At 39.9% G+C, this 27,110-nt stretch overlaps 1 protein-coding gene across 2 annotated transcripts in view; it reads left to right on the top strand.

The window, feature by feature from the left end:
- Positions 1-19,257, top strand: part of RETREG1 (reticulophagy regulator 1) — a 131,625-nt gene extending 112,368 nt beyond the window's left edge. For both annotated transcript variants that reach the window (XM_030856597.2, XM_070045128.1), the window contains 6 exons: positions 9,332-9,458; positions 11,549-11,633; positions 13,563-13,700; positions 14,479-14,543; positions 14,740-14,866; positions 17,022-19,257. In XM_030856597.2, coding sequence (XP_030712457.2) covers positions 9,332-9,458; positions 11,549-11,633; positions 13,563-13,700; positions 14,479-14,543; positions 14,740-14,866; positions 17,022-17,509 — 1,030 coding nt within the window. In that variant the 3' untranslated portion in view covers positions 17,510-19,257. The remainder of the gene's footprint in view (positions 1-9,331; positions 9,459-11,548; positions 11,634-13,562; positions 13,701-14,478; positions 14,544-14,739; positions 14,867-17,021) is intronic.
- The last annotated feature ends 7,853 nt before the right edge of the window (positions 19,258-27,110 follow it).

Here is a 27,110-nt window from a genome sequence, read left to right as displayed (position 1 = left end):
TGGCCGCTGAGCCTGTGCGTCCGGAGCCTGTGCTCCGCAACGGGAGAGGCCACAACAGTGAGAGGCCTGCGTACCGCAAAAAAAAAAGAAAAAATGATGTATTGGTGGAGGTGGGCAGGGCTCAGGAGGAGAGATTCAGGGAGGAGATGCACACAGTGCTTGTGACACAGTGCCGGCCTGGGAGGGCCCAGAGATCAAGGGTATCATTGGCACAGGGTATGGAATCACTGGAGGGTCCTGGCTTGGAAAGAGCTGAAGCAGTGGAGAGAGAAAATAGGAATCTAAACTCCTTGGTTCCAGGCTTCCCCTGGGAACCGAGATGCTGTATCGATATCTCTATTTCTGTAGCTCAGCATTCAGGGAGTCCATAATCTGTCCACGTTACTGCTCTAGTGTTCTTCCCCACTCATCTTTGAAACGATGCCAAGTTCCATTCCAGAGAGTTCTTCCGGTGTCTCAACCTCCAATTATAAGCATTCTCGGTTCCATTTATGAAGGCCCTATTTTGTGTGTATTTGCTCTGTGACCTCAGCAGGATAGTTAATGTATCTGAGCCTCAATTCCCTCATCTGTAGGACAGAATAAATAATAGGACCTCGCTCATAGGCTGACTGTAAGGGTGGAATATGACAGTGAGTTCACAACATACAGAACGGTGCCTGGCTCCTGCTGAGTGTTAGCCAGGATTCTTATCTCACATTGCCTGGAACCCCCATTACTTGAATTTTTCATCAGCTGCCTTGGTGTGAATTTTTCACTCTATTAGCATCCTTCCATTCTACTAAAACCATCACCTAAATAGAACTGTTTTTTCTAAAAAACACTAATTCTAAAAGATACATGCACCCCAGTGTTCATAGCAGCATATTATTTACAATTGCCAAGATATGGGAGCAACGTAAGTGTCCATCAGCAGATGAATAGATAAAGAAGATGTGGTACATACCATGGAATATTACTCAGCCTGTAAAAGAGAATTAAATTTTGCCATTTGAAGCAACATGGGTGGACTTGGAGGGTATTATGCTAAGTGAAATAAGTCAGACAGAGAAAGAAAAATACTATGTGTTCTTATATGTGGAATCTAAAAAATACAATCAACTAGTGAATACAACAAAAATGAAACAGATTCACAGATACAGAGAACAAACTAGTGGTTACCAGTGGGGGGGAGGAGCAACATAGGGGGAGGGGAATAAGAGGCACGAACTGTCAGGTATAACATAATCTACAAGGATATATTGTACAACACAGGGACTATAATCAATATTTTATAAGAACTATAAATGGAGTATAACCTTTAAAAATTGGGAATGACTATATTGTACCCCTGTAACATATAATATTGTACATCAACCATACTTCAATAAAAATTAAAAAATAAAGCGAACAAAGTAACAAATGAAACCATTCAGGTACTAAAGACTTAAAAAAAAAGTGAATAAATTGTCATGCTGATCTCTGTGGAATCTTATTCCATAACTCTTTTTAATAGTTGTTTCTGCCTTACAATTTAAAATATATTCTACAGTTCTGCATTGCCCACCCCCTCCCTGGAAAAATGTAGCACTTTTTTTTTTTTTTTTTTTTTTGCGGTATGCAGGCCTCTCACTGTTGTGGCCCCTCCCGTTGCGGAGCACAGGCTCCGGACGCGCAGGCTCAGCGGCCATGGCTCACGGGCCCAGCCGCTCCGCGGCATGTGGGATCTTCCCGGACCGGGGCACAAACCCGTGTCCCCTGCATCGGCAGGCAGACTCTCAACCACTGCGCCACCAGGGAAGCCCTGTGGCACTTTATTTTGTATTGCAAATGCCAGAAACCAAACTGAAACCAGCTTAAGGTGAAAAAGGGAATGGGCTCCACAAAGAGGACGTCCATGTTTGAATTTGTTTTGGACTCAGCAGAACCCAGGAACTCAGACCCGACCATCAGGCTTCGTTTGTGCCCTCTGCCTCCGCCTCACACTCCTCTCCTTCTCTCTCCATCTGCTCCACGATTCCTGTCTCTTGTTGGTAATCATCTCCGCAAATCTAAAGCTGAAGGAATATGTGAAAGGATCTGAGCTTTGATATATTAAAAAATCCCTTTTTTTGCTCTGAAAAATTACTTTCAGTTATAAAAATACCTTCTGACTTTTAGGTTGACTAGTATAAGCTAAAAAGATTTATTATCCTGTAAAGTGTACAATAATGAAAAGAGAGTATCTTATATTCAACAGGCTCTCCTCATATATCCAATCCCCAGCTTAGTTTTTGAATGTTTCCCCACCCCCCAACAGCCCTAGATTCAATGAAATGTCATTTTGTAAACGTGAATTTCATATATACCACGAGCGAGGGAGAAATCACTTTGGGGTCACTCACGGGTAGAGGCTGTGCCTTAGTCATCGCGAAATCCCTGAGGCGGGACTGGTGACAGACAGACAACCACACTCAGTGCATGGTGATTGAAATGAACGGAGGGGAAATGACACTGAGACACATTATCTGTTCTCTGCCAGGATTCATTTATTTCAGCATAATTTTTGGTTGTGCTCAAAGACGCTTGGGGTGAAAGAGATGTAGCAGGGTGCTGGCACGTGTTCTCTCCTCCAGAATTACCGTCTATTTTTAAAGAGCACCCGAGTGTCACGTTTCTTAGTCTCACAGAGCCCCCTAACGGGGAGAACTGTGTGCTGCACCCTGAAAACCAAGTGCATTCAAGGTTCATGTATGGAGCCCTTAAACTGTGCAAAGGCTAATTGGTCTTTGAATATAACACTTAAAGACTGTTTTTGTTAAGTAGACTTTTAAAGAAAGAAGGTACACAATCATGTAAAAGAAAGGTACTTTGCTGTACACCTGAAACTAACACAACATTGTAAATTAACTATACTTCAGTGAAAAGCGGTTAATAATTCTTTACCCACTGAACTATAGTGTCATCATTTATTATCACGATTAGTTTGCCATTTTCTTGCATAAATACTGTGCAAGGAAATCACTATGCATATATTAAAAGAGTACATCATTCATGATAGCATCAAAACCCGTCGGATTTCTAGGAACAAATGTCCTAAAGGATGCATAACCCTCTACACTAAAAACTATACACAAAAGATAAAAGAAAAACAAAATTATAGTTATGTGTTCATACGTGTGTGTGTGTGTGTATTCAATAGCGTTTATAGTAGGGCTTGAAATATGGTAGCATATGTCTGCAGCTTTGTTTATCTTCTTCAAGATTTCCTTGGCTGTTCTTGGTACTTTAAATTCCCATTTAAATTTTAGGATTAGGCAGCCAATTGGCATTATAAATTCTGATGAGATTTTGAATTTGTAGGTCAAATTGGGGAGAACTGGTATATTTACAATATGCCAATATGTCTACTCCTTGAACATATTCCTCCATTTACTAAGGTCTTCTTTAGTTTTTCTTAATAATGTTTTGTAGTTTTTAGGGTAGAGATTTATACATCTTTAGTAACATCTATTCCTAGGAATTTGGTGTGTTTTTGATGACATTGTAAATGACATACTTTTTAAAATTGCATTTTTGTAAGTTCCTATGTTATAAATAAATGAAAACGCAACTAAAAAAAAAGATAGGTATGAAAGAAAAATTTTAAAAATCATTCAGATCTGTTTGACCATGTGGGTTATTTGGTTCATAACAAAACTCACCACTTTTTATTCCTACGTTAAATTACTTAAATCACACAGTTAAATTACTTGAAATCAATTGGATCCTTTTGGACGTTGCTTTTAAGACGTGTTAGGACCACAGCAGCATTCAGTCTAGGGCTCATTATTCTCTGCTGCTGAGGTAGGACCCTTGTGAGTACTCTACCCGACGTGTGGATTTTGAGGCTTTCCAGTCTAGTCAGTGGGAAGGATTTCCAGGCATCCTTCCCAGCCCTGTGAGCACAGGACTCTGTTCCCTCTCGTCCTTTCCCATGCCTTGTGCCTCACACATGCGCCCTCAGCTGGAGGGTCCAGGGGACCCTGCAGGTGGCCAGTGTTCTCTGTGCAGGCTCTACACCCCACACTCTGTCCCTCCAACTCCAGCCTCTTTGGACTCTCACTTCTGATGCTCAACTCAGGTAGTGGCCAGGACCCACCTGGGGGCCACCTCCCTGCTCTGCGGCCTGACACTTTTTCACTGGGTATTTCTTATTGTAACTCTTAGGATAAGAAACACGTGCCTCAGAATCACCTGGGACACTAATTGAAAAGGCAGGTTTCTGAGGTCACCCCAGGCCTGCTCCATCAGAGTTTCTGGAGTGAGGCCGTGACAGTTGCTGTTGAAACAGTGCCCTGGGGTTCACACACACTTCCCACGTGGGAACTGCCTAACGAGATTACTTTGGCCACATCTAACGTCTATGCCTAATTGTATTCTAGTAGGGTTATGGAGGCAGAAAGAAGGGGTGTTGGCTTCGGATTCTACTGGCAAGCAGAGCTCCCTTCTGTGCCAAAGCGAGGCTGCTTGTCTGAGGGGCTATCTCTCTAATTCTTATTCCCTTAGAACTTCTCGGACTGGTGGAACCAGTAAACAGCTGCTTATCTTGACCATGCCGAGTGTCTTTTGTCAAAAATATGTCCCTCTAGTTTCTCTTAAGGAGAATGTAACTAAACGGAATCTGCCAGGGCCTCCGTTGGGTAGCTTTTCTGGCAAGCTCTGCACAAGCTGCAGATCCTTGGGCAGAGCCCATGTGAAAGATGCCATGGCCGTGGGAAGGCTGGGAGGTGTGGCTTCTCACTGGGAACCACGTGAACTGGATTCTCGGAGAGTCTGGGAAGTTGGAGCTGGTGGTCACAAGGGAGGGACTCTTAAGAGGTCCTTATCTCCTGGCTGGAGGGAGGTAGAAAGGAGAGAGAAAACTAGCTGGAAGGAAGGAAGCAAGCAAGGGTAGAGAGAAGGGAAGGAAAGAAAGGACAGACAGACCCACAAAAGGACCTTACTTCCCTTTGAACCTGGAAAATGCATGTTCTCTCTGAAACTATGGAAGAAAAAAACTAAACCCTGGAATATTCATGCTGAAGCCATTGGTAGCTAATTTTCTCCCTTGAATGAGCTTCAACTAAGAAGACTTACACTCTTTGGTGAAGGACTTGGTAAAAATTCACACTGTTTTCACCCTCCTTTTCTGTTTGTTGGGCCTTTCGTTGCACATTGATCAGCGCCAAGGATGGTGGGAAGACAGCCACACACCACGTGAAAGATCTGTTTCCCTAGCATCGTCCAGTATTCACAGGAGATCCTTTCTCTGATTATGTGTTTTCTAGACAAGACTCTCTAGGAAAACCTAGAGTTTCATTATGGAGCAACTCAGAGCCTGTGTGTGTGTGTGTTGTGTACACGTGCAGATGTCACTTGTATTAATCGTTGACCAACCATCAAGTATGAATCTTACTTTCCAATAAATATTTGGATTCTGCACAGGAAGTTCTCTTATTTTCCGGAATGGGTAGGTCTTAAATGATGCCATGTTGATCCTGGTCAATCACACCTCATTCCTCCTGACTAGAAAAGAGTGAGGAGATGTCATTGAATTGGTTCTTCCCTTGCAGGGGGCACATGTTTTAAAGGGAAGAGAACTGTGTTGGAAATCAGGAGTCTCCAGTCAGGCTCTGCCCTGAACTAGCTGAGAAAATGTGGGTTCCGCTTGCCTTGTCTATAAAAGAAGGGAATTTGAAAAGCTGACATCAATTGGCCCATCTTATTCTAAATTACATAACTGCATTATTCAAATATATGACGTAACTATATTCCCTAAACCGAACTGTGGTGACACAAATGAATGGTAGACTGTATATAATGGAAGACATTAGAAATGTATGTTCCACTGGTCCTCAGAATTAGTCACTGGACAATTTAAAACTATTACGAAACTCCCAGAGAGTGATGGCTAGGTGCATGTTTTATTTAGAGTGTAACATGTAGAGTGACACCTCTTCTTTGCCCTTGAATTCAGATTTTCTTCTGAAATCATACATATTTCCATTAAATTTTATTCAGGACAACCTATTCATTTATTTTATCTCAGACGTTTACTACTCTTCCCCAAACCCATTTGGTTAGATAATACTTTCATGACTTACAGGATGCATTTCTCATTTCTGTTTGTGATGGTAACAGTAATTCAGATCTCATTAGAATTGTTCAAGGCGATTTTCAAAAAATTTTGGCCATGCCACACGGCTTGTGGGATTTCAGTTCCCCAACCAGGGACTGAACCCGGGCCATGGCAGTGAAAGTGCTGAGCCCTAACCACTAGACCACCAGGGAACTCCCTAAGGCGATTTTGTTAAAAATAAATATAGGTAACAATGGAATTTATTGTCCCAAAGTACTGTCACAGGGGGTAACACTTGTATTTTGACTATAGGATGTGAAGTGGGATATACTCGTGTAAGAATGTTACTCATTAAATAAAAAGAATGATTATACATTTAAGTATCCAGGAATTTTAAATCAAGGCCATATGTGTGTACATGTATAGCTTTAAGAACAGAAATACATCGATTCTTGTGTACCCAGCACCTAAAAAAGATATAGAATATGACAAATACCCAAGAAGCTCCCACTTGCCATCTCAAGTCTCATTCCCTACACACCCCCATCTTAGGTATCCCTTCTCCTGAATCTTGTTGTTGTTTTTTTTAAAATCATTTCCTTGCTTAAATATCTGTTAGCTTAATGTGATTTTGAGCTTTATATAAATGAAATCATGCTGTGTATATACCTCTGTGATGCTTTTCTCAACATTATGATCCTGAGGTTCAGGTATAAACATGGAGTTTGAGTTCCTTCATATCCATTCCATCTTTCTTTGTTTTATTTTAAGGGAACTTTATTATTTTTATTTATTTATTTTTGGCTGCGTTGGGTCTTCGTTGCTGCACGCGGTCTTTCTCTAGTTGCGGCGAGCAGGGGCTACTCTTCGTTGCGGTGCACGGGCTTCTCATTGCGGTGGCTTCTCTTGTTGCAGAGCACAGGGTCTAGGCACATGGGCTTCAGTAGTTGTGGCATGCGGGCTCAGTAGTTGGGACTCGCGGGCTCTAGAGCGCAGGCTCAGTAGTTGGGGCGCACAGGCTTAGTTGCTCTGCCGCATGTGGGATCTTCCTGGACCAGGGCTCGAACCTGTGTCCCCTGCATTGGCAGGTGGATTCTTAACCACTGCGCCACCAGGGAAGCCCATCTTTCATTTTTGAACACAACTCACTTTATTTGTTCATTATCCTAATGGAAGTGTATTTAAAATTTGCTTCAAAATACAAAATCTTCACCCATTCCATTGGAATTGTTAAAATAATAATATACAGTTCCATTATAAGTTTTTCGTTGATTTTTGTTAGAATTATATTTGCCAGACAGGTTAACCAAATCCTTTAATACTACTCAGTATGCATAGAGAGCAAAAATCAAAATCTGTATTTATGTCATACACTGAGCAGTAGAGTAGCCTACCCTTGCCAATTTGTAACAAGCCTATGTTGTTCTAGAAAGGAAGCCACAGTTCAATTTCAGTTTTTACTCTCCTGTACAAAATCTTTTCCCATTAAGCTGACATACTGGCAAGATTTTGTTACAGATAGTGGCCACTATATGTAACATAAAAACTTAGTGTTTCTTTTAATAGGTCTGGAATCATTCGTAGGATATGCATAGTGCTAGATTTGGTCACCAATGTAAACAGGCTTGCTCAGGGGTTCGAGCGTGGGAAGAGTTAATGAAGGCATAAACTGATAGCTAAACGTCCCCAAAAGTTCATTTCTTACAACAGTCGGGAAATCATTTGGCAAATGTCTACCTCGTGGAGTAGCATCAGCCTGAACACCAGGCAGCTCAGTGGCTCTCTGGCAGAGCATTGGTTGAGGCTAATAGAACAAAGAGGAAGGACAAGAACTACTTTTTTCTGTTTTTTTCTTTTTTAATGCTATTGCACTCGTTTAAATATAACTTAAAATTTATATGATAAAGGGAAATGTATTATTTAATTTACAATTTCGTTGATTTGAAAGTTTATTAAAAAGAAACAGAATCTAAAGTACACAATTTCTGGGTAGTTGAGCATCTAAGGGCCAAAGTAGTTTTAATTTGTTGCAGGGCTACTGGAGCTGAATCCAGAGATCAGTCTCACCCTGACACCCTTGCAGTCATAGCTCAGAGGACACTTCACTAACAGTGTGTCCTCTGCTAGACACGTTTGTTTAAAATTATCTGTGTAATAAATGAATTTGGGTACCCTTAATAGAGCTTCTTTGAGCTGGTATATTTATGTGATGAGTTAGGTTTGCAGGAGTGGGATTTGAACTTGATGGCATTGTAACTTCAGGAGATGCCCAGTATTTGCATGTCTTCTTCCTGGAGCGTTTGTTACTAGTTTTCAGCTCACTACCATTCCTGTGGGAAGGCGGGGACCCACACACAGCACGTGCCTGGCACACACACCACATCCAGCACATTCTATGATGATGATCGGGAAAAGATACTCTAGACAAATACGGGGTATTGTGAGATCCTGTTGAGTTTGACAGTTTTCTACTGAGTTGACCAACAGAGTCGACCCTTGAACAACCTGGGTTTGAACTGCGTGGGTCCACTTAGAGTGGATGTTTATCAGTAGTAAATTCTACGGTGCAACAGGGTCTGTCGTTGGCTAAATTTGTGGATGCAGAGGAACCACAGATATGAAGGGCCAACAAAAAATTATACATAGGTGGATTAACTGCAGCATTGTACAAGGATCAACTGTGGACCGAAAATGCTTTGTTCGTGTTGATGACGAGGATAATGATAAGATTAAAGCCAAGGTTTCTTTAAAGGTACTGTGGCTTTACTACCTTTAAGGTTTAAAACATTTCTGACAATCCCACAAGGCCCTGTATGGTCAGGTTTCTTCCTGCCATCCCAGCTCCCTGCAATGCTGTTCTCTGGTTCGCTCTACTGCAGCCATACTGGGACCAATGGTGCTTTAGCTCCTTCTCACAACAGGACCTCTTGCATATGCTGTACATTGTTCTGTCTGGAGCCCTTCCAAGCCTTTATGGTAAATAGTGCAAATCCAGATCATAGCCTAAAAGTGACATCTTCAGAGAAGACGCCCCAAAGCCTCCACCCTATATTTTTCCTTCGTTGTGACCAGATAATCGTGGAGCTCGTTGCTTGCCTTGGCCTGTGATCTTCCTTAGACAGGTGTCTGGCTTGTTCATCTCTGAATTCACATGGCTCTTCCAGAGAGTGTGCCTCCTAGGAGGTGCTCAATGAATATCTGCTAAAGCAATAAATGTTGAGTGAATCATCCACAATTCAGTTAAAAGTTTTGGTTTTCTTTTTCTCTCTTTAGCTGGGAAGTTATCAATTCCAAACCAGATGAAAGACCCAGGCTCAGCCACTGTCTTGCAGAATCTTGGATGAATTTCAGCATATTTCTTCAAGAAATGTCTCTGTTTAAACAGCAGAGCCCCGGCAAGGCAAGTTTTCCAGAAAAGGAGAATGATGTGTGTGCTTTAAAATGTGAAATAAACTTGGAAACAAATGAACTAACCTATTTTATCAGCCTGTAAGGGTTCTCCAATTCTGAATATAATACACTACGAACACGTGCCATAAAAACTGATATTAGCGAGGTTCAGAGATGTTAGTGTTGTTAGCACTAGAAAATCCTTAACCTTATATTTTGAAATTGGATTGGATTTCTACTTTATCCGTATTTATGTAGCTTATTAACTAAAATGAATGATGATTTGTCCTCTCAGCCAGACCAAGGATAAAAACGTGTTATTAAGAATTTCAGTTTATATTATCTAGGCTGGTTCTCAAGTCAAAGGAACACATAGCCCTTTGAGGGTGTTTTTGGAGGTAACTGAGTCTCACTTTCAATCTAAAAAGTGGAGATTCTTGTATGATTTACTTAAGAAAGAAAATCTTTGGCAGAAACGTCCACAGTGATCATATAAATGGAATGAGTATTTTCCCAACAAAGATGAAAACCCACGAGGAGAGAGTTGAGTGGTTTGCAAGGGGTTACAAGAAATGCCCACTGTAGGCTTTTTATGTGTAGAGGCAGCTTCCACTGTATCTTGACAGCACGGGTGAGCTACAGAACCATCAATAGACCCCTTCCCTTCCACTGCTATGGAAACGAATGTCCACCTGTAGTTGGAAGGAAGAACCTAGGAATGTCTTCATTTAAAATCCCTCTCTTTGTACCGTGTTACAGGAAATCTAACTTCAATGAGTAATAGAACTATATTCGGACACATTTTGAGCATTCTAAAGTTGCAACATTGTATATGGATAAGTTATTTTAATCACTGAAGGTGATTTTTAGAAAAGATATCAACATGGTAGCGGGGTGGGGTGACTTGTGTTTTTGATGCTTATTTTACTGAGATGATTAAACACATTTTTAGAAGATTCTGAACTTAAACTTCTGCATTGGGTTGCATTAATATACCCGAAGTCAATTAACGTAAGATAACGATGCTACAAATTTAGTGGATAATATGAAATCCCTTTGCGAAACTGAATTCTGGATATAGTAATGCTTTTATTTGTTCTTTTAACTTTTATGGTCTTTCCTCTTCCATTTTGCTATTAGAATTCCGTATTCTTCAAGGATCCCTGATGTTTGAGAAACAGCTCTTAATTTTGTTTTCCTTTTGACTAGTGAATTTATTAACCCTGTGCCAAGAATGAAAAATCAAAGTTAATCTGAATTTTAGACCCCGTTGCTGTTTCTCTTAATCAGTTATTGATCAGAGTTCTGTATCCTTTCCTTGTGTGTCTTTTTGAAATTCCCTTAATGAATTTTCTTGGCTGATCAGTGAAATTTAGTACCATAATTTAAAGGTAAAGCAAAGAAGTAAGATAGTTTATTTTAAATAATAGAGTGTGAAAAAAAGTGAAGACTTTATGGGAGAATTTTTCTGTCTTGATGTTTTACTTACTTAAAACGACCAAGATTCTTTTGGCTTCGACTGACAGAAAGAATATAATCAAATTTCACTGGTGGAATTTACTTTCATTGGCCGGACAGATATGGTTAGGAAGGAGGATAGTAATGGCCAGTCGATTTATCCCGGCTGCTTATCAGCTGTGCAAATTACTGTTATATTTATGTAAATACCTCTCATTTCTATAACATGTTTTGCTGTGTTTATGAATTTCTGTGGATTTATAGAAACAGTTTGAACCTACAGATTTCGTTACTGGGCTGCATTGTTTTCAGCGAGTGACCCTGAGTAAAACAAGTTTCTGGGTACATACTATTCTTCAGGTCTCTTGCATCTGGTAATACAGCTGCAGGCATGATTAATAGGAGATGTTGTTCTCTGTGCCAGAGGTTAGCTTCTGGAACCTTCCAAATGATTATCACTTAATGTTAAAGTGGGCTAAGGCTGGTTGAACACAGCAGTCATTAGTCAGATCTAAGTGCAGAGAACACTGTTTGAAAGACATTTGCCATAACATGATAGATGGCATATAGATCAATAATTTTGTGTGTATCCTGTGCTTGATGTTATGTACAACTGTCACATGTTGCTTCTATTATTTTTAGTTTTGTCTCCTGGTCTGCAGTGTATGCACCTTTTTTACGATCTTGGGAAGTTACATTCCTGGGGTTATACTGAGCTATCTACTGTGTAAGTATAGTAGAACATTTTGTCTAATTGATGTGACACATATGGTATCATTTAATGGTCTACAAGACGTTCCACAGTTTAGAAGAGGAGGGATGTGTTCTTGATTATAAAGCAAGTTGATTATTCTTTAATTTCCTGCTGTACAAAGTTTCTCCTTTTTCTAGAGACATGTTGCTATTTCAAAATTATACGAATAGCTGTCAAAATGCAAGGTTATATATAAGTGATTCATTTTATTTTAAATTATGTCAATAAAGCTGTAAACAAGCTCTACTCTCCACCCCCCACAAATACGTGAGTACTTTTGCCGTTGTGCATGATCTGCGGCTCAAAATATAATTAAAACCACAATGAGACACCATTATATCCCCACCAAAACGGCTGAAATTAAAAATACTGACTATATCAAGTGTTAGCCAGGATATGGTGGGTAGGTAGAATGGTACAACCACTTTGGATAACAGTTTGGTAGTTTTTTAAAAGCTACTATGTGACCGAGGCATTCCACAGCTAGGTGTTCTCCCAAGAGAAGTGAAAGCATACACCTATACAAAGACTTGTCCACAAATGTTCATAGTGGCTTTATTTGTGTTAGCCAAAAACAGAAGACAATTCATATGTCCATCAACAAATAGATGGGTGAACAAACTGTGGTACATCCATACAATGGATTACTACTCAGCACTAAAAAAGTGATGTATGCAACAGTCTGGATGAATCTCAAAATAATTAGATTGGGTGGGAGAAGCCAGGTAAAAAAAAAGACTACATACTGTTTGATTCCATTTATATATAATTCAAACTAATCTTTAGTGACAGAGCACATAAATGGTTGCCTGGGGATGAGGCGGGTAGGGCAGGGAAAGACCAGAGGGAGGGATTAAGAGAAACATGAGGAAACTTTTGGGGGTGGTATGGTCACTATCTTTATCATGATGGCAGTTTCTTAGTTGTATGCATATGTCAAAACATCAAATTGTACACTTTAAATATGTGCAATTTATTGTATGTCAATTGTAGCTCAGAAGTGCTGTAAAAAAAGTTTCGATTTCCTGCTTCTCCTAAAAAATATAAAGATCTGGCCCTGCCGCCTTTAGATGGGGCAGTCGCTCTCCACCCAACCAACCCTCGTATCTCCCTAGTTTTCTCGCACCAGCCTTTAACATTTACAGATACCTCCTTGTCTTCTAGAGATATTTGAGTTTGCAACTCCTATTTAAAAGGTAAATGGGCACGTGTCCTAACAACAGCAGAGAAATAAACAGTAGGGAGTACAACGCCTTTCCTGTGTTGATCTTCATTTCTTTTTGTATTCCTCATGCCTCACACAAAGGGCCAATGGTCAGAGCTCACATCCGTTCTCCCAAGTAGAACTCCTGTGGAATATCAGCCCTTTGATCTGCCTTGTTTAGGAGGGAAAGGAGAAGAGAGCTAGGGAAAGCGAGTCTACTACGGGCAAGGCATTATTCAGATGGTCTGTATTTATCTCATTTATCCTTCCCAGCAACCCCAAGAGATGAGGTTATTATCCCAGTATTACTGACGAGAGGCTAACAGATAGTTAATAACGTTTCTATGGAGAAATGATCATTTAACAAATAAGTAGAGTTGATATTTTAATCCAGGACTGTTGTCGGGAAAGCACGTAACCTTTGTATAAATTTTGAGGGTAAGAGGATTGAGGGGATGGAGTTATCTAATTGCAAGTCTTTGAAAACCATGACTGTTGGGTTGTGTGTATGTAGGAGAAAATGGTTTCATTACAGGGGGAAGAATAAAAACTATGGACTTATTTCACAGAGGCGCTTCCTTAAGAAAAAAAACCCAATTTGTCCGTAAGGGAACTGAAATAATTTTGTGACATACTAAGATGTAGTCTTTGGAAAGTAAGGTCACTTTCCTTAAACTCTCTTCCTCCTTATCTTGCAGTACTATGTGCATTTCTGTGTCCATTTTTTAAGTGTAATGATATTGGACAAAAAATATACAACAAAATCAAGTCATTTCTGCTGAAACTAGATTTTGGAATCAGAGAATATATTAACCAGAAGAAACGTGAGAGAGCTGGTAGGTAACGTTTGAATTTTAGATTCCACGCATGAGATGAGACATCAGCTGGCTATTATGAAATCACCTTTAATATATTTCAGGGTGTTTTAGCCTTTCACCACATATTACTGCAGAAGCAAATCCCCCCAAAGTAACATAGCTTTTTCCTGTTTTAGGCTTTTATGCTTTTCTCAAACATAAAACAAATCGCCTTTTTAATCCAAATTGTCAGGGGAGAGAGAAAAGGCTTCAACACTTCTGTATTTGCTACTTATCGTTTATTTTCTCTAAATCGTTTTCTTTGGGAGTAGACGGTTGCAAATAACAAATGACACAGATGGGGCTGTGTGTGGGAGCCCTGTAAGAGGGGGCCAGTAGAACGGGAAGGAAAAGAAAATAGGGGGAAGACTAATGTGCTCCTTGTTCACTTTTTAACTTGGCTTGTGACCTTACAGATTCTCAAACTACAGGGAGCATCGGAATTGTCTGAAGAGCTTATTAAAGCTTAGATTGCGGGGCCCATACCCCAGAGTTTCTGATTCAGCTGGTCTAGGGGAGGGCCTGGGGATTTGCCTTTCTAAAAGTCCAGGGGCCACACTATGAGGACCACTGATATGGACCATTTCCCTCGGAAACCAAACAGTTGCAAATACGTGTACCTTGTTATGTGCAAACATTTAATTACGTGGAGGCGTTGGAGAATATGAGGAAGGTGGGATAAGGATATCTAATGGGTAAAATACACGCTGTCTAAGCTGGCCAGGAAACTGAAAGCTTCCAAATTTTTTCCCAACAGAAGCAGATAAAGAAAAAAGTCACAAAGATGACAGTGAATTAGACTTTTCAGCTCTCTGTCCTAAGGTATTTTTTGTTTAGTTTTCAATTTGTTCCTGTGTGGTTTGACTGTAAATTTATCTAAATGTACCAAAACTGGAATGATATTCTTAATAGACTCCTCCTGTTTCTCTAAGATGATTGAACAATATCGAAAGGAAAATGTTTCAAAAGATTCCCCACAGAAGTTTGAAATGTGTCACTGGTATTTATATTAACACAGATTAGCCTGACCGTTGCCGCCAAAGAGTTGTCTGTGTCTGACACAGATGTGTCCGAGGTCTCCTGGACTGACAATGGGACCTTCAACCTTTCAGAAGGATACACTCCACAGACGGACACTTCTGACGGTATGCTCACACTCCTAGATGCTCTGATTTGTATAATTATGAGTGCGTGCAAAGGTATTTAATCTGTCAACTGCTGACTGGATAAACAAGGTGTGGTACATCTACACAATGGAATCTCACTTGGCTATAAAAATGAAGTACTCACGTTTGCTACAACGTGGTTGAACCTTAAACACGTTATGCTAAAGTGGAGGAAGCCAGACACACAAGTCCACACCTTGGGTAACTCCATTTCTATGAAATGTCCAGAATAGGCAAATCCGTGCAGAAGGAAAATAGGTTAGTGGCTGCCAGCGGCTGGGGGAAGAGGGAATGGTGGGTGACTGGTAATTAATATGTTTCTTTAGGATGATGAGAATGTTCTAGAATTAGATGGTGGTGATGTTGAACAGCTTTGTGAATATATTAAAAAACACTTAATCATATACTTTAAAAGGGTAAGTTTTATAGTATATGAATTATATCTCAAAAGCTATTTTTTTGAAGAGTATGAGAAAAACATCTAAGCTAATCAATGTCCAAATCTGCCTTTATTTTGAAAACAAACAATTGACAATGAAAAAACTTAACTTCTGGACTATCTGGTGGCATTGTTTATAGCAGTAATGGGACGGGGGAGGAGAGAAGCTAATCCCATATATCCAGGGCTAGTCCTTATTAAGAGGGACTGAAGCATGGGGGGCAAGTTTCCCAAATCCAAAGCTAGATTTCAGGGTTTCTCATATACTTTTTTTTTTTTTAACTAACTTGTTTTTCTTCCAAGTTAGTTTTAAAAAAAAAAAAAGCTTTCTTATCTTTTATAATTAGGTTAGGTACAATTTAAAATGAAATTTGAGACAAGTCTTGTGCAATAACTTTCGCTAGTCTCATTGGATTATTTCAAGTCATTTTAACAGTATACTGAAAATATGAGCAGGTTATAATGGAGGATTATGAATAAATTATTTTATATGTGTCTTTATAAGCAAGAACACACTTTCTTTTTCTAGAGGAAGGAAGAAGGCTGTGTAGTGTTGAAAAAATACAGGTTTGGAGATTGGGAGACCCAAGTGTAGCCTTGCTTTTGTCATTAACTTTATTGTATGACCTTGAACAGGTGACATGATTTCTGTGGATCTCAATTTCCTCATCTTTAAAGTGCATTAGAACAAGAGGGTCACTGAAGTCCTCTCAAGCTCTACAAGCTGTACATACCTACAAGACCAGTAAAACAAACCCTTTGTCCTTAAGCATCCTATCTCAGATTTACACAACAAAGGGAGCAACAATAATGGAACCCATATAGAAGGCTTTCATTAATTAACTTGAAGATTCCAAAGAGTTACTGAAGGATTTTCTGTGAAAAGTGAAAAACAATGAAATCACTGTCTGCCTACTAACCTGACATTGCTTTCAAATGTCCCAAATCTTAAAGCGTTCCTGTATATATTCAGGACCTATATTTTGCTAAAACGGTATGGTTAATTTCAGCTATATTCATGGAAAGCTAAATGTTTCCATAAGCTCTTAGGTTGAATATGGAATAGAAGGAACAGCAGCTTCTTTTAACTCATTGCTTTAAACAAACACAGTTACAGATACTCAAACAGATCTCCATGAATGAAAATGCAAAGGCTGGATAACAGTCACCATCTGCTGGACCCAAATCTATGAAAACGTCCAATTGAAATATTTTTTATTTTGGATTATACATATCCACATTGGCTTAAGCTAATCCCCTCCCCAGGAGCAGGATGAAATTTTGGTGAACGTTTAAACTCTAGTCAGAGCTCCAAGCTGACATTAAGACAGGTTGAATAGTAAGTCATTACACACTTTTTGTGTTTAAGAGGAAAGCTAAGGCCATGGGGGGACATGTAGTGTTTGTGTGTACTTGTGGAGAGAGTGTCCCAGACTTGGGGGGGTCTGATGGGAGGCTAGATGAATGCCAGAGTGATTCAGAGGATTCCAATTAAAAGCAGGGATCTTTTAGACAATTCTCTGATTTCAAATTTATTATGGTTTATTACAGGGTCTTATAAACCTTTGACTTTCTTTTTTTGTATATCTGAGATAGTAAAGGTTTATCAATGACTACTTTATAACTTAGAAGTTGAATCATAAAAAAAAATTTATTATGGTGCTTAAGCATGAACTTCTGTTCTACATTTCACAGATCTTGACCGACCTAGTGAGGAAGTTTTCTCTCGAGACCTTTCAGATTTTCCATCTCTAGAAAATGGCACAGGAACAAACGATGAAGATGAATTAAGCCTTGGCTTGCCCACTGAGCTCAAGAGAAGAAAGGAGCAGTTGGACCGCGGTCCCAGACCCAGCTCAGAGAGGCAATCAGTGGCTGGTCTCACCCTTCCTCTGAGCGGTGACCAAACCTTCCACCTGATGAGCAACCTGGCTGGGGACGTCATCACCGCTGCGGTGACTGCCGCCGTCAAAGACCAGTTAGCAGGCATGCAGCAAACACTGTCTCAGGCTGCTCCCAGCCCAGGGGAGGACACAGACGAAGGGGATGATTTTGAACTACTGGACCAGTCAGAGCTCGACCAAATTGAGAGTGAATTGGGGCTTTCACAAGACCAGGAAGCAGAAGCACCGCAAAATAAGAAGTCTTCAGGCTTTCTTTCAAATCTACTCGGAGGCCATTAGTCTGGGAATCAGCTTGTATGACAGAGCACAGACAAACTACCAAAAAAATTCAAACAAGCAAAAAAAGAAAAAAAGGAAAAAAAAACTTCTCGAACTGTGAGCTTTACTGATTACTTTAGAATTTTGTTGGCCTTTTTTTTTCCCTTCTGCAGTGAGTTAATTGGATATATATCAGCTGACACTGATAGATTGATATTTCTCATAGTTATTTTTATGTAATGCGCATGGAAATGAACTTTATATATATGTATATATATTTACTGCATTGTCAGAGTTGAATATTAGAGGTTGTTTTTAAAGCAAAATGAAAACACCCAATTATTGAGGTCCTCCCATTAGTATTCCGTATTTTTTCTTCACAATTATTTTTTCAAGCATGCAAAAACAGTTTATTGTAACTCGCTGAAATATTAACAGTTAATTGTGAAACATGCTATATTGGCCCCTCTGTTCCTAATACTTGGAAACAGTCAAAAAATTTTGGTAGATTTTGATGTAAAAAGACAAAAATGATCAAGGTCACTTTGGTTGAAAGACTTGGGAGATACTATTAAAATTCATTTCCTAGGAACAATTTTGAAAATATATTTAACTACGTTGGATGGGCTAGTACATTTCCATGTTATTTTTGCAGTTGTAGACTTTAGGCTTCCTTGTAAATGGCGTGCTCCATTGACTGCCAGCTCTAGTCTTGCAACAGGTGGTATTAACCCATCGAAAGCAAGTAATTAGATATCATGTAGACGGTGGTTTCGATGTAAGCAGAGATCGGGCTGTGCTTTGTTGTTCAATTGTCATATATTTGTGATAGGGATGTTGTGAGTACAGATCTATTCTGCCTGCTCAGAACTAGGTTAAACCTCATCTTTCATATTATGGAAAAAGTCTCTTAAAATTGTGAAACTAGTTGCTGGTATGTTCTATGAGCGATGTGGTCATCAGCCTTAGAGAAACGAGAACTGTTTGTAGTCTGACTCTCCTACAGGAGAGAAACTTGCTTGGTTTTCAAGTGTATTTATTTGCCATAGAAGTCTAAATCTGTAATCTGTTTCTTCTTAGGAAGCTAGAATATATTTTTCCTTTATTTTAAACTTTTTAGATCACTTTTAAATAACCACATTTCACTTAGCTGTTTAACAAAGGACTAAAGAGAAGAAATCAAGCTAATTTTGTTTTTGTGATAGAAACTTTTAATATAGAAACTTTTAATAGTGTTGAGGGACCATGTCAGCAACTACCAACCATCTCTTCAATCTTCAGGTACAGCTGGCATTCTGACAGATGCACACAGACATCTGAGCCCCTCAGAAAGGAAGGATAATCCAAGAATATAGGAAATCTGTGGTCCCCTCCCTTTACTTTATCCCTTCCCTTATATGTCTAAAGAGTAATGATAGGTCATCTGACATTTTAATGTAGCATCTCTTATTTATTTTTTCTTTCTGAGGTATTAAAATATCTAGACTGAATTTTGCCAAATATTAAAGGGAGAGAAGTTACTGCAGACTCCGAACACTTGCTTTTCGTGATTGACGATGCTTCTATGTCATTAGTGCCTCTTGACTGTGTTTGAGTCCTTTACTGATACAAATTGAGCCTGTGCCTTCATTATCTTGCCCGTTTCGGTACAAATGAAAACCTGGTGTTAGATGTATGAACTGTGTGGGTTTGCAAGGAATATACCTGAATTCTATTTCAGTAAGAGTTTCTGGACATGAAGAAAAATACAGTCACGTATTTATAAAATAGTTTGTTACCAGGTTTATTATTTTTTTATGTGTATGTTTCTTCACTTAAAAATATTCTTGGCCATGAAGTCAGGAAGTTTAAAGGTCTTTTCAGTTTCTTCATTGAGGGGAAAACGAGAAGTTAAATAACTTAAGTAATTAAAGAATGTGTTACAAGTCACTGGACAAGCTTACAAGGAGATAAACTCACGATTTGATGGCATGAACAGTAAAGCCAGAATCAGATGTTATAAACTATAAATTAAAAGGGGTTTGGGGAGGTTGTTAGGGTAGAAAAATGTGTTACAGCCCGTATGGTGGAGACATACCAGCTCTCTGTGGGCAGTAGGATTATAACCACACATGCACTTCAGTAGTATTTGTTCCAGAATATATGTGGCTATAAATTTACACAATGTAATAATGGTACTCTTAATACTACAAACAGAGGATGTCAAGGGGTTTCGTTTTCTGTGTGTGTGTGTGTGTGTGTGTGTGTGTGTGTGTGTGTGTGTGTGTGTGTGTGTGTTTGGCGGGGGATAGGGTGGGGGGAACATTATATATAGTCCTGTTTCTGGCTTTAAGATGGACTAACAATAAACCCTGTGATTGATTCAGTACAGTGGGAAACTACAGATTCCTTACCATGAGAATGTATGCAGTCATTAAAATGTGAAGCATGGGTATTTCTTAATTGTAGAGGAGCTGTAGAAAGATGTTTTGTTCACTTCCTGTAGGAAATGCTGAGCAAAACCATACAGTGGGAGAAGCATACACTGATCATGCATTTTGATCTGAAGCAGTAAAGCAGGGCTGAAGTTCAAGCTTGTTTTGGAAGGTCAATCCAGGCTTAAAGCGATATTTATATTCTCATTCTGAACATCTTTACTTTTTATGTACCCTAAAAATCTTCAGAAGTGATTTTTTAAAACTGCTCCCTCCCCAATTTAGTAGAATGTTAGGAAAAGAAACTTTTATGAGGTTTGGCAAGTGGCAAACATCCTCCACATATTTTGGCATGTCACTCTTACATTTGAAATAAGTGCGACTTTATTCCTTTTTAAAAAGTGGCAAAGTGCCAGCAAACTACTGATTTTAGGCCAGAAGCAAATCTACATTTAAGAAAAAGCGATTTAAAAGTTTTCCTTTTCTGTTTATACCTTAGGTTGATGTAGTTCCTTATACTGCTCTGGCTATGTTAGTTATGAGATAAGAAATTATTTTGAAAACACTTCCTAAACTACTACCCTTCCTAAACTACATGTGTCACAGGTCACGTGTATCACAACGAAGACACAGTCTCTGAAATATATTTCTGTATATTATTCCTCCTTTTCCACTGAAGCACTTAAGGTAGGATGGGATGTCAGAATTATGAGGTCTGGGTTCTGATGTTAACGTTATGACCCTAAGACACAATGTCAAGTCGCATAGCATCTCAAACCACCACCTCAGTTTCCCCAAACATAAAATTAGGAAGCTAATTCCTATCCTCTCACACAGGGATGTTTTGAGAATGAATGAAAAAAGAAAAATGTCTGAAGCATTTTCGGGAGGAAAAAAAGCTGTATAAAACCAAGATAGTGATCTTTTTCCTATTTCAGCTAAGCCATCTTTTTGAACATTAAAGAAAAGTCAATCAACAAGAACCTGCTTACAAAACAGACTCTAAAGTTCTTTTAATGGGCCTAGCATGATATTGGCCTTATAATCCAATAAATTCTGTAGAAAAAGAGGATAGACAGTGTTGTCAAATTGTTATTTCATTTGACTCTGAAACATGCGTAAGGTTCTACATTAGTCATTGTGAGTGGTTCTAACACATCCTGGCTGCGGGACTGAAAGTCACCTAACATCTGTACTTGTTTCCTTCACCTATAAAATTAAGATAAAGCACCTGCCTCATAGTATGTTATAAGGATTAAATGTCTAAGACTGGGGTTGGCAAACTACCACCCATGGGCCAAATCTGGCCGGCCACCTGTTTTTATGGAATATTTAAAAATATAATTTTCTTTTTCTGGACTTCCCTGGTGGCACAGTGGTTAAGAATCTGCCTGCGAATGCAGGGTACATGGGTTCGAGCCCTGGTCTGGGAAGATCCCACATGCTACAGAGCAACTCAGCCCACATGCCACAACTACTGAAGCCCGCGCGCCTAGAGCGCATGCTCCACAACAAGAGAAGTCGCTGCAATAAGAAGCCCGTGCCCTGCAACGAAAAGTAGCCCCCTCTGGCTGCAACTAGAGAAAGCCCGCTCGTAGCAACGAAGACCCAATGCAGCCAAAAATAAATAAATAAATTTAAAATATATATATAAATATTTTAAAATAGTTCCAAAAAACCCAGAAGACTATTTTATGACATACGAAAAATACATGAAATTCAAAATTCAGCACCCATAAAGAATGTTTTATTAGAAGAGGGCCACACTCATTTATGTACTGTCTATGCATCCTTTTATGCTAAAACAGAAAAGTTGAATAGTTGTGATGAAACCATAGGCCTACAAAGCCTAGTATATTCACTATCTGTCCTTTTATAGGAAAAGTTTGCCAATCCTTGGTCTAATACGTAGAAAACACTCAGTTACAGTTAGGGTCCTGTGTAATCCTCATGACTACAATTAAGTGGTATTAAGAGCTTTTCTCAGAAGGATGGGGTCAAATAAATTGTCCAAAGTCACAAAACTACTAAGAGGAAAAGCCAGTTTGACCCCAAAGCCTATTCTCTTTCTAATATGTCACGCTACCTAATATTTTTCATTTTTTAAAAATACATTAAGAATGATCATATTTATGGGCTTCCCTGGTGGCGCAGTGGTTAAGAATCCACCTGCCGATGCAGGGGACACGGGTTCGAGCCTTGGTCCAGGAAGATCCCACATGCCATGGAGCAACAAAGCCTGCGAGCCACAACTACTGAGCCTGTGCTCTAGAGCCCAACAGCCACAACTACTGAAGCCCACGCGCCTAGAGCCCATGCTCCACAACAAAAGGCACTGCAATGAGAAGCCCGCACACCGCAATGAAGAGTAGCCCCTGCTCACCACAACTAGAGAAAGCCCGCGTGCAGCAACGAGACCCAATGCAGCCAAAAATAAATAAATAATTAAAAAAAAGAATGATGATGTTTGTAATAGTTTAACAGAATTTCACTAAATATTAAAGATTGATTTTATTTGACTTAGATTAATTTTTCTTTTTTCAAAGAATCCACAAATCAGCTGATCCAAACTGTTTTAAATGCTGCAATAACCAGATTGTGCTATACATTTCAGTCCCTTGTTAATTTAAGAAAACTTTGCATATCTAGATATCCAAAAACTAAGAGGTAGTAAAATGTTTTTAAATTGTTTTTTAAAAATCATAATGCTTTACTTAACATTTTTATGAACACAGAAGTCATAGAAGTTGTAATTTAATAAACATATGTTTTATATTCTATATTTATTACCCCCTATAAGTTAACCTCAACTAATCCAATCACCTTCATACTTTCCCCTTTAAAAATCAAGTTGCCACTGCAATATAGGAATGTGGACAGTAGTATCAACTGACTTGAAGGTGACCTTAGTTTTTGTCTTAAATTTTTTTTTTTTGCGGTACGGGGCTTCTCACTGTTGTGGCCTCTCCATTGTGGAGCACAGGCTCCGGACGTGCAGGCTCAGCGGCCATGGCTCACTGGCCCAGCCGCTCCGCAGCATGTGGGATCTTCCCGGACCGGGGCACGAACCCGTGTCCCCTGCATCGGCAGGCGGACTCTCAACCACTGCGCCACCAGGGAAGACCCTGTCTTAAATTTTGTAATTATCAAAGATCACCATCCCAGTGTCATCCAAGCTGAAAAAGAACATCATCGTGGGTACTGTCACTTTTACAGTGTGTAGAGTAACTTCAATAATTTCGTAAGTGAATTAGTTTTTAAGAGCTCTGTCACGGTATCCAGAAGAAATTCTAATTTCCAGTATTTTCAAAGCTAAACTTTTTTCATGGGCAGACTCAGTTTAAATTCTTTGGAAGAATGATTAATTTGGTAATAAAAATTCTTGATAGTATTATCAGCAGAGTTTAGACACATTAACATAAAACCCTAGATATGCCATGGAGAAATTTAACTCAAAGGTCTCTTGGCCAAAGGGCTTGCGTTTACCAAGGACCTACTGGCTATAGATCTGCTCCTTTCTGGTATTTCTCCAATCAGTTACAGATACTGCTGCTGGATCTATTCGAGGTCCAGTTCTATTCCTCATGCCCATAAAAACTGAAACACTCTTGGAGTCCCTGCTGTTCACCAACTGAAAAATGAACAGCAAACTCTAGAATTCAACTCTTTACCCAGTGATACCTTAAAACCTCCTAGTCTTCTTTCCCCTATCTTTTGCCTCAAGAAAACTAGACTTCCTGTCTTCCTAAATATGTCCCTTATTTTCTCTTCTAGGTGCGCCCGCCCACTTTTCCACTTGCAGATGAAGTCCTTATTGTCCCCTCTCTCTCAGGACCCACCCATCTGAACTGTCAACTCCTTAATGAAAACTTTTCTCATCTCCCTAGCTGATGCCATTTTTCTGTTCTAAATACCCAGTGCCCCTTTCTTTGTATTTCATCTTACTTGACCCCATCTTTATTCTATTAGTTGTGTATTTGTTACCGTCCTTAACAAAGCAGAGAAAATCCCCTTGAAGACAGATGTTTTAATTTAGAACCAGTAGGGTATTATATATGAGACATTGTGATTTATAATAAAATACAGGTATTTGGTCTTTGTCCCATTCTGGGCATGGAGCTCCTAAAACCCTTGGAAGGTGTTAAGTGATGAGAGTGATAAAGGTGCCTTTTGTTATGTTGATGAGGTGACTTTTGCAAAGCCCTTAGGTAGCCTAGCGGAGAGGGTGTCACAACCAAAACTCCAGAGGGAGAGAATCTCTTGTTTGGGAACTTCCTGACCTCACCATATGTGTCTGTTCATTGGGCCGTTCATTTACATCTTTTAATATCCTTGTAATAAACTGGTAATCTAGTAAGTAAATGAGTTTCCAGATTTCTGTGAGCTGCTCTAGTAAATTACTCAAACCTGAGTAGGGGGTCATGGAAACCTCTGATGCATAGCCAGTGAGAAGCACAGGTAAAAACCTGGACTTGGCATTGCCTTCTGAAGTGGGGCCAGTCTTGTGGGACTGAGCATTTAACCTGTGGGATCTGACTTTATCTCCAGGTAGAAGGTGTTGGAACTGAGTTGAATTTGAGGACACCCAGCTGGTGTTGGAGAATTGCTTGGTAGTCTGAAAAAAACACCCATGTTCCTGGAGATAGGAAGCATGGGTGAGAGGTGATAGGAGATACTGAAAACCAGGCAAAGGAATTTAAACTTCTTCAATGGGCAACAGGTAACCATTCTTGAACACAAGGAGTGACACAAGAGGAAACATGGCTGAGAGGAATTAGTGTGATTATCTCTACGTGCTGTATGGTAGACTAAGAGGGAAGAGAAGGCTCTCCAGGAGACTACAGTAGAATTGCAGCCCATGGGAAATTTAACAAGGTGGAGAAAACAATGCCCCTTTGAAGAGGAAAAGGAAAGAACCCGTGGAGAGTTCAAAGATGCTGAAATGGGTCATGGAAATGGATGGGAGGAGGTAGGGAGGAAATAATGACCTGAAGAAGGAACAGATGCTTGAAGAACCATATGTGAACGATAATTGGAAAGAGAAAACAGAAGTTCTTTACTTAATATAACCATTCTCTGCTTTGATTTTAGAGAAGCTTGAAGATATACATTATTTTGCTTATCCCTGTTGAACAAATAACATTTCTTAAGATGGATATCTGTCCAGAGGACTCAGCTATTTTAAAAGATTTTGTAATCTAAAAATCAAGTTTTCTGGAATGAAATCAGCACCAGACTTAACTTGCACTACAAAAGGTTTGTTTAATAAATACTGAACAATTTATGTGCCAGCACTGTTCTAGCTTTGGGGTACACAGCAAGGAAAGGAGTCCCTGTTCCCATGGAGCTTGTAGTCTGGAGATGGATGACTAACCTATAATGGGACTGACTATCCTGGTTTGCAAATGATGGAGAGGTTTCCTGGGATACAAGACTTTCAGTGCTAAACCTGGAAAATCAGGGACAAACAACAAATGCTAATGGTGGCCCATTTCCCAAATGGTCCCCAAAGACACCCCATTCATGCCCTTACAAAGTCCCTCCCACATTAAACAGAGCTGACTTTCCTAAGTAACAGCATATCGTAGAAATGACCCTGTGTGACTTCCAAGGCTAGGTCTTAAAAGATATTGTGACTTCTACTTTGCTTACTTTTGAGGGAAGCCAGTAACCATGTTATGAGGACACTCAAGCAGCCCTAGGTAGAGGTCCACTCAGTGAGGACCCCAAAGCTCTTGCTATCAGTGTGTAAGTGAGCCTCTTCCAAGGGGATCCTCCAGCCAGAGTCAAACCTTCCAGCTGCCGTCACATGATCAGCCCTGTCCCCCGGCAACTTCATGAGTCCATGAGCCACGTAAATTTCCGACTTACAGAAATGGAAAGAAGCAAAGTCTGTTGTTTTCCTGCTAAATGTTGGAGTAATGTGATATGGAGTACTAGATGGCTAGTACAGCGCTACTGAGAAAAGGTCTGCTTAGGAAAGACTGATGAGTTGGGGGTAGGCACTACTGTGAAAAGAGGGTGTGGATAGGGCCCTCCTGTAAACGCATTTGGGCAGAAACCTTCAAAGTAAGGGAGCAAGACAGCAATACTCGATCCAAGCATAATAGTAAAGAACTTCTGAGATTTAGTATGCACTGAGATGACAGATGTTTGCTTAGCCTTGTTAGAGCAACATCAAGCATCAGTGTGACTGAAGTGGGGTGAGCAGAGTGGGGAAGGGGGTGTGACAGGCGGTCAGGAGGGGTAGGGCCTCCTAGAATAGAAAGGCAATCCTCTTGGTCAGTTTGTGCTGCTATAACAAAATATCACAGACTGGGTGGCTAATGGGATATAAACAACCATTTTTTTTTTTCTCACAGTTCTGGAAGCTGGAAGTCCAAGATCAGGGTGCCAGCATGGTGCGGTGAGGGGCCTCTTCCTAGTCTCAGACTTCTTATTCTATCCCTTTTTGGGTCTCTGAGGTCTATATGCTCAGAATCGAATCACCTCTCAGAAGTGCCACCTCCTAATACCGTCACTTTGGGAATCCGTTTGTCAATATATGAATTTTTTTTTTCTTGTTGAGGGGGGTGGCACAAACATTCAGACCAGGGCAGGAATGTGTTTGTACTTTATTCCCAGTCAGGGGAAGCCACTGAAGGTTTTCAGCAAGAAGAACAATGCGACTTAACCTACATTTTAAAAAAACATCGATATCTTCTTTGGTGCTATGGGCCGCTTGGATTTTAAACATGCAATGTCCAATTCTGAAAAAGGACGGACTGGTTCAGCTAGGCTGCGCAGACGAGTGTAAGAACTCCCTACGCCTTTAACATTCATGCTTCCTATAGAACCGGGCTGCTACGCATGACATGACATAGTTAACTAAGTACAGGACACGAGGCTCGTCTGAACTGAGGTGTGCTGTTAACTGTAAAATGCGCACTGGAATCCCAAGATTTAGTACCAACAAATGAATGTAAAATGTCTCACTAAATCTTCTGGCTTGATTACATGTTGAAACGATAATATTTTGGATATACTGGCTTAAATAAAATATGGCCATCTTACCTCTCTCTTTCCGCTTTAATGAAAACGCGGCTACTATTAGATTTAAGAGGACATACTTGTCTGGGATTCTATTTCTACTGGGCAGCGGCTGGGCTGGACTCTGCGCTCCGAAGTGCAAACTATCCATCCAGGAGTTTCCCCTGCGCCCTTTCCGC

This window comes from Globicephala melas, chromosome 3 (genome assembly GCF_963455315.2).
Source record: "Globicephala melas chromosome 3, mGloMel1.2, whole genome shotgun sequence".
Lineage (NCBI taxonomy): Eukaryota > Metazoa > Chordata > Mammalia > Artiodactyla > Delphinidae > Globicephala > Globicephala melas.
Note: the sequence above shows the minus strand (reverse complement) of the source record. Positions and strands in the feature narration are given on the sequence as shown.